This window comes from Penicillium waksmanii, assembly GCF_028829765.1.
Source record: "Penicillium waksmanii strain IBT 27052 chromosome Unknown utg000001l:1.0-4852451.0:1.0-4856178.0, whole genome shotgun sequence".
Taxonomy (NCBI): Eukaryota; Fungi; Ascomycota; class Eurotiomycetes; order Eurotiales; family Aspergillaceae; genus Penicillium; species Penicillium waksmanii.
Window position 1 is genome coordinate 3,134,825 of NW_026643248.1, and position 13,632 is coordinate 3,148,456.

General features: G+C 47.3%; 6 protein-coding genes across 6 annotated transcripts; 4 read left to right on the forward strand and 2 right to left on the reverse strand.

The window, feature by feature from the left end:
* Positions 1-166: 166 nt before the first annotated feature.
* On the forward strand, positions 167-3,168 carry N7481_001150 (uncharacterized protein; the record flags this gene model as incomplete). The annotated part of the gene is made up of 5 exons (XM_057260369.1): positions 167-296; positions 350-385; positions 458-481; positions 536-1,807; positions 1,853-3,168. 5 exons carry the CDS (start codon positions 167-169, stop codon positions 3,166-3,168), a joined length of 2,778 nt encoding a protein of 925 aa, XP_057128201.1.
* Positions 3,169-4,571: 1,403 nt separating this feature from the next.
* On the reverse strand, positions 4,572-5,918 carry N7481_001151 (uncharacterized protein; the record flags this gene model as incomplete). Its single annotated transcript, XM_057260370.1, has 1 exon — positions 4,572-5,918. One exon carries the CDS (start codon positions 5,916-5,918, stop codon positions 4,572-4,574), a length of 1,347 nt encoding a protein of 448 aa, XP_057128202.1.
* A 1,354-nt stretch (positions 5,919-7,272) lies between these two features.
* N7481_001152 (uncharacterized protein) lies at positions 7,273-7,578 on the reverse strand (the record flags this gene model as incomplete). Its single annotated transcript, XM_057260371.1, has 1 exon — positions 7,273-7,578. One exon carries the CDS (start codon positions 7,576-7,578, stop codon positions 7,273-7,275), a length of 306 nt encoding a protein of 101 aa, XP_057128203.1.
* A 457-nt stretch (positions 7,579-8,035) lies between these two features.
* On the forward strand, positions 8,036-8,227 carry N7481_001153 (uncharacterized protein; the record flags this gene model as incomplete). The annotated part of the gene is made up of 1 exon (XM_057260372.1): positions 8,036-8,227. The coding sequence occupies one exon, from the start codon at positions 8,036-8,038 to the stop codon at positions 8,225-8,227; it is 192 nt and encodes a 63-aa protein (XP_057128204.1).
* Positions 8,228-10,060: 1,833 nt separating this feature from the next.
* Positions 10,061-12,368, forward strand: N7481_001154 (uncharacterized protein; the record flags this gene model as incomplete). The annotated part of the gene is made up of 6 exons (XM_057260373.1): positions 10,061-10,332; positions 10,389-10,554; positions 10,610-10,755; positions 10,957-11,176; positions 11,280-11,643; positions 11,695-12,368. The coding sequence occupies 6 exons, from the start codon at positions 10,061-10,063 to the stop codon at positions 12,366-12,368; spliced, it is 1,842 nt and encodes a 613-aa protein (XP_057128205.1).
* A 472-nt stretch (positions 12,369-12,840) lies between these two features.
* On the forward strand, positions 12,841-13,047 carry N7481_001155 (uncharacterized protein; the record flags this gene model as incomplete). Its single annotated transcript, XM_057260374.1, has 1 exon — positions 12,841-13,047. The coding sequence occupies one exon, from the start codon at positions 12,841-12,843 to the stop codon at positions 13,045-13,047; it is 207 nt and encodes a 68-aa protein (XP_057128206.1).
* Between the last annotated feature and the right edge of the window lie 585 nt (positions 13,048-13,632).

Here is a 13,632-nt window from a genome sequence, read left to right on the forward strand (position 1 = left end):
CGTCCTGAGATCTCACTCTATTGTTATTGCCAGCCTGGATCGTGACTCAGAGCTGACCTGCACATCATCAAACCCGTCTCACTTGTGAATTCTTGTTCTTTTTTCGAGAAATTATAGAACGTGTTGTTCAATTGGCTGATAGAATCGCGCCATATCGGTAATCACGATGAGTCAACCTGTACCTTCGTCTAACCATATCAGTAACGAAAATGGTGGAGCCTTGAATTTCAATCAAGGCAGAGATCAAATTAGCAACCCGGGAGGGAATTATCTCAGCTTCAACAATGCGCACATAGGTAACAGAAGAGGATGATCAACCCTACACAAATTTCTCGCTAACTCATAGCAGTGGCATTTTATGAAAACACTTCGCCTCGAAAGGATGGTGAGTACATTACTTTGACGTCATGCTGTCTCCAGAATCTTTAATATAAGACATGATACTAAATTGCTCTAGAACAGAAGAGTATCGACGACGACGGTGCACATTACCCCGAACCCATGGCGGGAAGGCTATCGCTAATGGTTTAAACAGACATTCTCAAGTCACTCGCGTTCCCTAAAATGACGGCTCGACGGGACGATATTGAGGCATGTCACGAGAATACGTGTCGATGGATCCTGGTATCAGACAAGTACTTGTCCTGGAAGAGCTGTCCACGCGGAATCCTATGGATCAAGGGCAAACCTGGCGCAGGTAAATCAACAGTGATGGCGTTTCTCTATGGTGAGCCCAGGAAGATGCCAGGCGAGGGCTCTTGTGAGAGCACAGATCTTCGACTAGGGTTCTTCTTTACTGCTCTGGAAACAGAGCTACAACGCTCTCCGCTAGGGATGTTGAGATCATTGCTGAACCAGATCTTTTACCTTGATGCGTCGGTTCGCCCTCAAATACGCGATGCCTTTGAAAACCGAGTTAAACCCTTCGGAAGTGGCGAGCAGCAGTGGGAATGGCCACGAAGGCTTCTTGAGGAATTGCTTACAGAAGCTATCTTAGCTTCGGCCCGCAATCAACCTTTAACTATTTTTGTGGATGCCCTGGACGAGGTAGGGGAGAAATCGGCTCAGCAGCTAGCGGATTACTTTCACCGGCTTAATATTCGTGCGGAAAAGTGTAACCTCAAGATATGCATCTCATGCCGACACTATCCAATCGTGAATCATCGGGGCATAGAGATCACGGTCGAAAACCATAATCACGATGACATCACATGCTATGTCAAAGACCTAATCCACTCTGCCACGGGAATAGAGAATGATTCAGATCCAGAGTCGTGGTGGGATCTAACAGATGACCTGATCCAGCAAGCAAATGGTGTATTTCAATGGGTTCATATCATTCTACCCATTGTTCGGCAAAAGATCAATGAGGGAGATTCACCTCGGGATATCCGTGACTGGTTGCCTGAAGTCCCAATTAAATTGGAGGATGTATACAGGTACATCTTAACTCATATCATAAAACGTGAGAATCGAGAGCAATCTTTCTGGTTTCTCCAGTGGGTTTGTCTGGCTGAAAGACCCATGACCCTAAGAGAAATGCGGTACGCCATGGTTGCAAAAGATGTGGATACCACACTTGCTCAAACGCAATGGTCAAAGATCAAAGGTTTTGTTGAGAAAGATGATAACATGAAGCAGCGTGCCAAAGCGCTTTCTGGTGGACTTGCCGAAATTGTCCCGGATGGTTCTGGCGAATTGACTATAAGGGTAGTCCACCAGTCAGTCAAGGATTTTCTACGCACGAAAGGATTAGCATTCTTGAGAAACCCTCCCGACGACAAGCAATCTATCGATATGGAAGAGTGTCAGTCGGCCCTCTATAGGTCATGTTTGCTGTGTTTTGCCACAGCAGAGGTATCACACAAAAACTCGCGAAATACTGGAGATATCTTTGAAAAGTCTCTGATCAACAAGAATCCACTCCTGAACTATGCAACAATTAATCTTTTTGTGCATGCAGAAAAGGCTGGGAGTTCTCGCGTGGGCGTGATTTCAAATGAGATCCCGATTTTGAAAGAACGGATGAAATTGTGGGTTCTGGTTTACCAGCAGATAGAGGGGAATACCACCGCATGTCCAGCAATTGGCACAACTCTGTTACACATGGCGTCGGCAGCGAACATGGTGGACGTGATAAATACCATGTGTTCCAACGGTTCGATCATCAACAAAAAAAACGCAGAAGGACGAACCGCCATGCATTTTGCAGCTTCAAGAGGCCATATGACAGCGGCAAAAATGTTATGTGGCAATGGAGCAGACCTCGACACAGTCTCCAAGCAGGGGGAAACACCCCTAGTTGAGGCAGCAAGTCATGGCCATAGGAGCTTTGTTGAATGGCTATTAAATTTGGGAGTGGACATCAACAAATCAAACGAATTATCTGGAACTGCGCTACAATCAGCTGTATCAAAAGGACGAACCGATCTTGTCCACCTTTTAGTCGACGTTGGTGCCGATGTTGATGCCCAGGGAGGCGAAAACGGTAATGCTCTCCAAATTGCTGCAGCTTGCGGGAGTATTGAGATTGTTCAATTATTACTGGACTTTGATACGAATGTCCATGCCAAGGGAGGGTACTTCGGCAATGCTCTTCAGGCCGCTGCACATCATGGGAACACTGATATTGTTCAAAAACTGTTGGACGCCGGTGTCAATGTGAATGCCAAGGGAGGACACTTTGGCAATGCTCTCCAGGCTGCTGCATCTGATTGGACTTTTAACACTGTTGAAAAATTGCTGGAAGTTGGTGCTGATTTTAATGCCCAGGGAGGGTGCTTTGGCAACGCTCTCCAGGCTGCTGCATCCAATGGGAGTATTAAGACTGTTGAAAGATTGCTGAATGCTGGTGCTAATGTTCATGCCAAAGGAGGCCACTTTGGCCACGCTCTCCAGGCTGCTGCATATCATGGGAGTACTGATATTGTGAAAAGATTGCTATGTGAAAAACCTGATGTCAATGCTGAGGGAGGGTGCTATGGCAACGCTCTCCAGGCTGCTGCGTCTAGTGGGAGTATTCAGACTGTTGAAAAATTGCTGGAAGCCGGTGCTGATTTTAATGCCCAGGGAGGGTGCTTCGGCAACGCTCTCCAGGCTGCTGCATATTATGGGAGCACTGATATTGTTCAAATATTGCTCGATGCTGGTGCCATAGATAACCGTTAAATATGAGTGAAGGATTATTTGGGAGCCGAATATGGTGAGCTATCTAGGAGCTGACAGAAAAATATGGGCCGCATGCGACTCAAATTAAACCTAACCCAACTTAAAATATTATGGTAACTCAGAATAAATTCTATTGTTAGAGGTGTACCGTTACTACCATGAAAGGGTAAGGAACGCTTCTCGGTGCTTGTGCGCGTTGAACCGTCTGGACATTGACGTTACCTAGCAAAGTAAATATCTCACTAATACAGCTTATCAGTGAGTAGATTATTATTTAAGTTATACAAGGAAGAAAAACCAAAGTGAGAAAAGAATCAAAGGCGAGACCAATGATGACTGAGTGGCTCAAGCTGGTGGTGTTGGTGGAAAATTGGCCAGAAAATTAGGCATGCTAGCAGGATGTCGAATGGGACTGATCTAAATTATTCTAATATCTCGTGACAAGGGCCATTCCTCGCCCACAAATTAGACGAGATCTGGCGAAAGAATAGATAAAATATCAGGGCCCATAGGTGGTCCAAAGAAGAGAACTAGCATTATATACTGTAAAATAAAGTAAATGAGGTGAAGCCAAAATCGTTTCGGGGTAGTAAAAGCCATAATCACACGTAACGCCGATAAAATGATACAAAAAAAGAACTCGAAGTTACAAATTAATGAACTTCAGCCAGGAGCACTTACGGCCTAGAGCCTTCCATAAACTGAGTTTTTGGGCTGGATTGGGACCGGGCTGGGTTGGGAATTTGAGCTTTCGATCGGAATTTGATGCGGCAAACTTGAGGTAGAGCTCCTGGCAGTGAAGAGATGGGAGAACGTGTCGCTTAAATCAGAGCCAGCGTAATATAAAGATGGAGTGGACCTGTCGCCAGGGCTGACGCGAGTGTCTGGCGAGAAAAGTTCCGCAATATCAAGAGTTGCTCTAGGAATTGAACTAGAACCAGTAGTATTGAAAGAGCGGGTTGAGTGAGGCGCAGGTGGCGGCTCTCTGTTCGGGGGACTAGGTTGCTGAATTCGACTCGCGAGACTTTCATCATGTAGCGGAATCTCGGATCGATTATTTCGCGGAGTGAAAGATCGGAGGGAGGGAGCATTGTCTATATCTTGACTTGGGGGGGGAGGAATTGCACGCTTCATTCCCCATGGTTTGGTCAGTCGGTACGGTGCATGAAGCCGGTGGGCTATTTTGATGGGAGGCCAATTCAAATGAGTTTTCTTTGGGATGAGCCGTCTCTTCATCCTTGCTTGTCATCGGTTGTCCGCTTTGCGGGCCGGAACCTCGGAAGACACGCCATTTGCGCCTGAGTTGAGTGGGGATGCCTTTGATCGAATGATTGAATCCATCAAGGAGAGTCTTTATCGTTTGCCATACCCCGTGTGTATCGTGACTCTTCCCATTTTCGGCTTCAGGGGGGGAGGAAACGCCTCGTTGTTGAGAGACATTTGTGAATTCGCTCAGACAGCTTCCCGGCCAGAGCTAGCTCAACATCCAGTTGATCTCTGAGCTTCTTCCATTCCCTTGGATCGTCGCTTTCCCGGTGATGTAGCATGGGCCGCCTCCGAGTCTGTTTGTGAAGCTGTCTTTCCAAAGCGTCAAGGCCTTTTATCAGGTCGAGCTGCAAGACTTCGAGGGATTTCATGCGATCATAAATGACTTTCGTGTCATTCTGTCCAAGGTCCCTTTCCATTGCCTTTCTCAATGAATCTTTGTCCATTTTGAGAAGGTCAAGATCGATGATATCGGCCAAAATATACCGTCGCTCACGCAATGCGTTCACAATCTGCTCTGCAGCACGAAGCTTACAATCTGACCGGCGCAGTCGACTAGCGGTACTATGAGCTTTGTGGGTAGCTCCTTGCATCCAACGTGCTACCTGACTGGGCTTTGATGGCAAATCAAGCTCCCTTACCTCAGGCAGTTGTAGGCGGCCCAAAAGCTTTCTGGCACATATTGCTGCAACAAGTGATGCATAGGGTTTCCAGTCGACGATCTTGTGTCCATCTGCGTAATCAGAGATTCCACGAATTGTCAGACAGGGACATATATCCATCACTCCAGCTGTCCCTGTTTCAAAGCAGATGATTTTATCACGTTGGGATAACTCAATTCGCTTTGTTACGCTCCTCATAGGCTGATCGGCCGACCCAACGACTCCCTCGTGTATCATGATATGATTGATATGTCTGCGAAAATTGCGCTCCATCAATAAACGTGCGTCGTGTAACTGGGGCCTTCCGCAGTCACATTCCTCCCCTCGGCAAGGATAGTCGGGCAGGTAGAGGTTGTCTTGGCTAGGACGCTGAGCGGCATCGGTCGGTGACGAGAGATGATCCGTGACTTCTTCCAGTTGAATATTCGACCGATCCCCGGTTTTTAAGAGAGTTATTGCCCCTCGAAGCTCTTCGGGTGGTTGCTTTGCCACACCGGATCTAACGTAGGGTCCGTTCTCCGAGTCCGCGACTGCTCCCTGTTTGTAGGGAAGGACTTCGAGACCGAATACAACATCACCTAATCGGATATCATTCGTCATGCATGGTGCAGCACTACCGACTCCGACCAGAAGTATAAAACGAATCGACATAAATGTGCTCTTCATATCGGTGGCTATCTTGGTCGCTCGGTTCTCATCTCTGGTGACAGCAGAAGGGTAGTTCATAACCACGTAATGTTCGCCAATGCGCCCAAGCTCGTAGCGGTTCGTGTCATTCTCGCCACGTGTTATGTGATCCGAGCTGTACGTTTCATCGAACATCTTTCGAGACTCGTAGTATTCATAGCTCCTCATACATAGCCACCCGATGAAAAATTCACCCCCCTGCGGAGGTGAATTTCTTTTTGGTCCCATTGTAAATCTTCAATAGATCCTTGCAGACTAGTCGATCTTTGAAGCAGAAATGATAAAGAGTGAATTGATAAGAAACGAGAGTATTTCCACAAGCCGGCGTAGGGAGTGATCCAGGCGAGGGTTTGAACTGACCACAGTTTGGTCGTTTGGGGGGGGAAAGGGGATGGAGGTTGAGTCTGGGAATCTGAGAAAGAAAGGGGCTGAAGAAAGAACAACCGAATACGTAATTCCCCTGTGATTTCGGGTTTTAGGTGTGCAGTACGGAGTACTCCGTGGGTGATTTGCTCTGTCCCTTGCGTGTGATGTGTGCATATCATGCAGGGGGAGATGAACTATTCAGTCCAAAAAGTAAAGAAGTCTCAGCTCGGCTTCTTTTGCCACCAATCCAAAGCCTAGAGAGCTCAGAATCTGTAGATCGATGCTATCAATAGTACAACGATGCCCACTCGCTCTCAGCTTCTCCCCAAAAGAGCAGTTGATCAGCTCGAGGCGCTGCGCCTAGATATGGTACACGTATTTTTTGGGGGGGGGGGGGGCGCCATGCTCGACCAGTCTTTGCGATCTCATAATTACCTGTACGGAATATTCATACCCTGTAACTACTTGTAGTGGTGCTGGAAGCGATGAATTCAAGGTCATAGAAGAGAGGTGGAAATGCGTGAGGAAGGAAACTATGGGCTGCCTTGTACATATGAATCATGATTGCTTCGCCTCCGACTAGTTTCAGAACTTGCCCTTTTTCAGTTTTCCTACCTCTGAAAACTAGTGGAGTGATAACTCGAGTTCTACCAAATAGCAACTAATTCAAAATGCATCCTTACCTACCAAACCCGTCACGAACTATCCACCCACTCGACGAGTCATCCAGATTCCACCAGATAGCCGACGCTTTAGCATGCGCTAAATCAGGAACGCTGGCCCAACATGAAATGAGGTTTTTTGTCCCTTCGAGAAGAGAACCTTCTTCGCGCACTGCTTAGCGTGGTAGGTTCTCGTGATGTCCCAAATCCCCCTTTTTTTGATACTCGCCCAGTCACTTCCCGTTACCAATGTGTCGATGTTTTCATTAACCCAGTTCTTCATTATGCCTACCTCTTCGAGTCAAGTTGATTTCACAGGGCCGTTGGTGAGCAGGATAGCACCGCGGCTACCACTGCAATTATCCAGCATTGGCACTGGCAGGGGAACCTGGAGGCCTGATTCGCGCATTGAAGGTCATCCATCAGGGCGATATCCAAGCTAAGGAGTAATGCAAATTGATTTACAAAGCTTGGGCATCCAAATTGACCGCTGCTGCGACTATCTGATTTAAAGTCTTTGCATCCCAAAAGGTTCCGCCGCCGTCATCCACGATCTCGATGCCATCCAATGGATCAAGACTGAGATTATTGATGGCAGCGGGGTCGGTCAACTGCACCATTTTAACAAAGTTACCATATCCATCAACATACCCACAGCACCCTGGTTGAAGATATTTTGAATAGGCTTTCGGCCAAATGGCGTGCCCTTTTTGCGAGCGACGGAAGCTTTGCGTATAGATCTTATTCTCTGCTTCGGGACCAATCATATTGAAATAATAACAATAGCGGAGCTAACCTGATATCCCAGGAAAGTGGTCAGCCCAGGGCCCGGCTCTTCACTGTTTATGACTATGCACGTCGCCTGGACATCAGCTCTTGCTGATAAGACACTCGCCTCGTATTGGCCAGGTGATCCGTCGACTGATATGCAGCTAATGCAGTACATCACCTTACCCCGCTCGTTTCCCACCCTCACTCACACTTTTCATTCGGGGGCTGAATGGTGGCGAATAAACACGAAGAATGGTATTATTCCTGCAGAACCGCGGGGCTGAATCCAGCCGTACGCCTCACTTTTAAATAAGGGTTCTGGAACCCGACCAGACAATTGGTTGCGTCTAGTGAGTTTACACGCGACCAAAGCCTGGGATAATCGACAAGAGTCTGTCCTCGAAAGGGAGTGACTGTTTTTGTTCCACAAGTCCTACGCCAGCGGTACTCAAGATGCTTGAAAATGATGGCTCAGCTCCCGGTATCGCTGGCCCCGTCCACTCTACAAGACCATCAAAAGAACAGATTCAGACAGAGCTAGCCTTAAGTGGCGGGAAAGATGTCGACACAGAGCCAAAGCCGGTCTATGAATTGGACAATCATCTCACAGAGACGCTATTAACCATATTCGAGAATGGAGACTGATATAGCCAAGAACGTACAATATCGTTTCATATCGAGTTTCTCAAAAATATATCTGTCAACCCGGTCTACAGGACTGACTTCATCTCAACAACAATATTGACAATATGCAGAACCGTCGATTACCACTCACAAATACCCCGACTGTTGTTTGGTGATAAAATATCCCACGTATTCTGATACTTATAGGTGAAACTACATAAGGCAGCACGTGCCTACCTCTTGTCTAGCTTCTTTTGTATTTCTTTTAGGAGCATCTTCAGTTGAGTAGCTAGGTAAAAAAGAATTCAGGAAAGGCAGACTAGACTTGCGCCCTCGGGGTTTTATTATCTACCATCACGTATCACAGTAGGTATTCTCACCCCTCTCGCCCTGTTCTCACCTCTCTCACCCCAGTCTCCAGAAATTCTCACCTATATCACCCACACTCACCCCAATACAGAAAGTAACGCTAATTTAAGGTCCAGAGCTCTTTAGTTATTGACTGCGTTTAGTATATGGCTAAAACACAGCAGGTAGTGCGGTGGGTGCCGCCCGGGTGAGAATGGGGTGAGCGCCGCTTTAGCGTCGCGCGACTCGGGTGATTAAGGTGAGTGCGCAATAGACAAGTTGAGAATGGGGTGAGCCGGGGTGAGAACCACAATCTACAGAGCGACCACTGCACTGACCCCTTCCAGTTGAGCTGGCTTTAACTATCATTGGGTCAAAGCCTCCCCTTGAAATAATCTGTTTATTGGCATCTGCACATAGCCTCTGTATCTTTATGAATATAGTAAAGCGATTGCAGATCTATCTCATACAGCGACTCTGTCTCTAAGAGCCAGAAATTCGAAGGACCCATTTCCAGTTATCGCTCGAAAGCTCTTGCAAATTTTCTCTGTCACCGAAAATGGAGATGGTCAGCTGTATATGGTGATAGTCAGTCTCTACTGAATTTAGCGTACTGAAGAGGAGTTTAATCTCTAGTTGACAGACCAGCAACCGATCTAACCTTACCTGGTAAGCTACTAGTATCGTGACCATAACCGAATCCCTGCTGCTGTATGTTTTTGTTCCCCCGTTTTGTTTAATTTGTTGGGTTTAGTTCCCTTGCCGCTTTACCCTTCAGACTCTTCAGTCCTTCCCCTGAATCCCCCTTGAACGGATGACGTGGCTACTCGCTAAATCTGCCGTACTTCGAATGTCTTCCTTGTGACAACACTAGCCTCCAGCCCCCAGCCTTACCTTTGGGAGCCTCGGAGAAATCGATTCGCTGTCGCTGTGTGAAGATATGTTGTTACCATCACCACTGTCTGATCCGGTCTTGGTTACCTTCTCTCGAGGGACACAGTGAAGATTCGGTCAGCGATTCCGGCGCCAAAATGATAGGACGAGTTTAGAAAATAGCAATTCTTGGACAATTCCGTATGCAGTCTGGACCAGTGGCTACTACGAACGGCACGGACCGTGGTGATTGATCTTCTTTCACAGCCCCACTCGGGACAAGACACGTTCGTTGTAGAGCGCTGCGCCACATAGGAAGGGCGCTTAGGTCTTGAGGGATGGTCAGCATCTTCTCGGACGCGTGTTACATCAAACAACTCGACAACAAATCTACGCCTGAGTCTCATCTCAGACTCTCTCTCTCTCTCTCTCTCAACACTTCGTCGACAAGCAGGCTTCATGACCGACCCATTTTCCGTGGCTGGTAGCGCAGTGGGCGTGGTATCACTAGGCATCACTGTATGCCAAGGTCTGACGACGTTCTATGGACATTTCAAGTCATTTCGTGGGGAAGTCGACGATCTAACGTGTCGGGTTGTAAATTTGGACACCGTTCTAAAGTTACTTCTCAAGATGCTCGTCAACCCGCTTGCCTCGGGTACCCTTTCGAAATCCGAATGCACAGCAGTTGCGATCGACATCATTTTGCGTTGCCGGCAACGTCTACAAAAACTAGAGAAAACGCTTGAGCAGTGCAGCAACTCTCCGTCGGGAAATACACTTAAATCCAAATTTCAGATCAACCAAATTCTCTACCCGTTCCGGCGGGAAACAATGATGACCCTTGTGGAAACAATCAGTGGTCTTCAGGCCAATCTTGACACTGCGTTATATATGCTCAACCTGTAAATCAAAAAAATCTCCAGTGCTATGTAGATATCATTAGCTAAATGTAATTCAGTGATATGGGGATTGAAAATGAGAAGCAGATGAGTATTGTTGTCTCGAACTCTGCTTCGACAGTGGCGGATACCGGCCAGGTTTTGGACCTTGTCCGTGGTCTTGACCAGAAGCATGCCGATTTCGATGGAAAGCTAGTTATGCTCGAAAATCGAATGATACAAATGGTATGATCTAGCTTTCTTTCAATGAAGTTCTCCATGAACTAAAATTTAATCCAAGGAATCCAGCTTCATTCGTCACCGAAACCAGCCCATTCTGGAGCCTGCCTTGCTTCGGTCCCTCGTGGAAAACCAACAGAAAATCGACGAGCAAATGAGGAACTTAGCTACAATGGCCCCGAAGCACTGTGACGGGTGCCAAACCGGGTGCGCATGTTCTGCCTTCGGAACATCTTTCAATTCCACATGGGTGGCAAAGCAACCTACAATATTGCGTAGGCCTGGATGGCCGTTTCCAATGGGGGATTACTATTTTCCAAGTAAAAGGATATTTTCTATTTGTGCACGACGAGTGATCTATAACAAAATCCTGAAATTCTCTATCGTGGCATCTCTGAATATCACCAGAGGAGCTGGAGGTTTTGCTATCAGTCCCAACCTTGCTCTTTTCCCAGTTGTTCCAAAAGATTCACCGGTATTCAGCCTTCTCATGAATACCGAGAAGACCCTTGGGGAAGGGTACGATGATGTTGTTTTACAAGACACCCTGAAAGGACTCCTGAAGTTATTTCGGAACCACGAGTCATCACCTCTGGATACCCTGCCTAATGGAGATACAATCTTGCATGTAAGTGTTATCTTTCACTATCCAAACAAGACAGATCTTTTATCCCATAGCTACGCTCAATGTGAGAAAATAGAGCTGACGCCCTGCTTACCATCTGTGTTAGTTTGTGTATCGCTGGCACTTCTTCGCAGCCCGTTGGGACAACCCGTCTCTACTAGGATGGCGTGCATTTCTCAGCAATCTTCTCCGCATAGGTTTACCAACAAATACGATCAATGATCGCGGTGAAACCCCTGTGGACGCATTACTACAGTCTTTTATTGGATTTCGAGGCCAACCTGGAGAGGAAACCACTATCAGGATCTGCTCTGATCTGTTTCACAGAGGAGGCTACATGACGCCTAGGGGCTCCAGAAATATTATTAAACTAAACCAACCTGGCTCGTTTTCCATTGACTTTTGTGTGTACGAAAAGAGCCCCATTATCCCTATCATACAGCAAATAGCCTATCAACGCGATCTCGAAGGTACGTCCTACATCACAAAGAGCACTGGCGCGGCTAACTCTCTGTTCCTAGGAGGTGTCGACATTCCAGAGGAATTGGCACCCCTCACTTACAGGTCGGAGGATCTGCTTAATGATCTTCTGAGAAAGGGGATCAATCTTCGATGGACACTTAATTACTACACTCAATGGCCGAAAGGGCTCGCCTTATTGCTCCAAGCAGGTTACGTTCCAAACCGCATCACGTTCTTGGTCGCTGTAGATGCGAAATGCAGCGAAAGCGTCAAGCTCCTCACTCAAACGAAAGGCATATGGCTTGAAGAATCGAATTTGATTGACATAAGTGACAATCCCAATGAAGAGATCACAAAATTGGTTGTTCAAGAATTTGTCAATTGCAGGAAAAGATTGCAAGCTCTCGCGGAAATTTTCCTGTCCAGCACTGAGCTGACCCGACTGAAAGTCCAATCTGGTCGCCTTTTGGGCTTTCAAGCCGCTGAAGCCTATCGACTACTGAAGAAACAATCGATAGAGATTGATTATACCGAAACGCCGACTGGATGGTTGGTCTACAACTCGGTAGGCAGGGATCTTGAACTAGCGACACGGTTATGGGATGCTGGTTTTCGCGATGTAGATGAATTGAACGACAATGGCGAAACTTGCCTGATGCAACTCATGTGGGGGGGGTTCTTGGAGGACAGATTTCGTTCGGGCCTTGAAAAAGGCAGAGTGGCTGATTTCTAAAGGGGCCGATATCGATCGCAGGAAAGGAGACTCCTCAGCTTTACACTTTCTTGCTTATTTTATCGGGTCCGAGTTATATTTCGAGGCCCAGGAGACTGACATCATTTCAATTCTGAGAGAGCTGAGTGAAGGCAGCAAGGGCCTGTTGAGGAGTGCCCTCCTTGATGACACTCGAGATGCTTGCTGCTGCATTTACTCTGCTGGTGGATGCGTGGGGCTCATCAGGTTCCTCGACGGCTTCTTCCCAGATCCACGATATGATAATATGGGAGCCCCTAGTCAGGGATCCGCGAAATTTGCAAGGGTAATAGGCGAAATTGCCTGCATTTTAGAGCCAGATTTCCCAGAGCGGCTTTACTATGAATTGGCTCATGGTATTATTCGCTTCATTACCTGCCGATATCTAGATATCACGCACACCTGTGTTTGTAATAGGTACAGAAAAGTCAGGCTTGAAGATGTCGATGAGATCATGGATGAACAAAAAGACCAGGTTCTAGAACTTGAACTGATCATGGAAGAGTTACTCTTGAAATATGAGGAGCTGTCCATGCCATTGCCAGAGTTTTTGACGAGCTATTGGTGCACACGGATGGAGGAAGTCCTCTTGACCTGTGAGCCGCCCAGTAAGGAAAAGATGAGCCAACTTCGGGAGATAGGTGTCGTCATTGATGGGTAAGGCCTTCAAATCAGCGTCATCGTTCTAAATTGGAGTGGGGAACTGTATACTGTATCCTCACACAGCTTATGTGGATTACGAAGTGCGATGCACAGATCCACAACCTGGTAGGCAGAAGTGGATGTTGAGTCATATATTTTGAACCGCTCCCGAGGTCTTTTGTAGAATATTAATGCCCACATACAGCTGGACTCAAACAAGCAATGAGCCTCCATTGGAGCTGATGCAGCTTCTCGTGATGTTCGTGCCTTTCATAAGATGCATGTAAGCTTCCGCAATCTCCTCGGTCGAGCCAACTTTCCCTAGAATTGCTTTCTTAGCAGCCTCCTTCACCATAATTTCCCCATCCCTCCCCACAGCTCTGTATCAACAGGCCCTAGACTAACAAGATTAGCGAAGCACATGAGTTGCTCCACCGACTGCGAGCGACACCGTCTCGGCGCGTGTGACACGATCCTTTTGCCAGCGATGCGCTCGACTCTATGCGCGCGGCTGACTGTATCGTCCCCTTAATAATCGTGCAGGGAAGGACTGGAAGCCACCTGTACCTTGCGGGATTCAGTTCGTTCGACCAGTGTTGCCTGC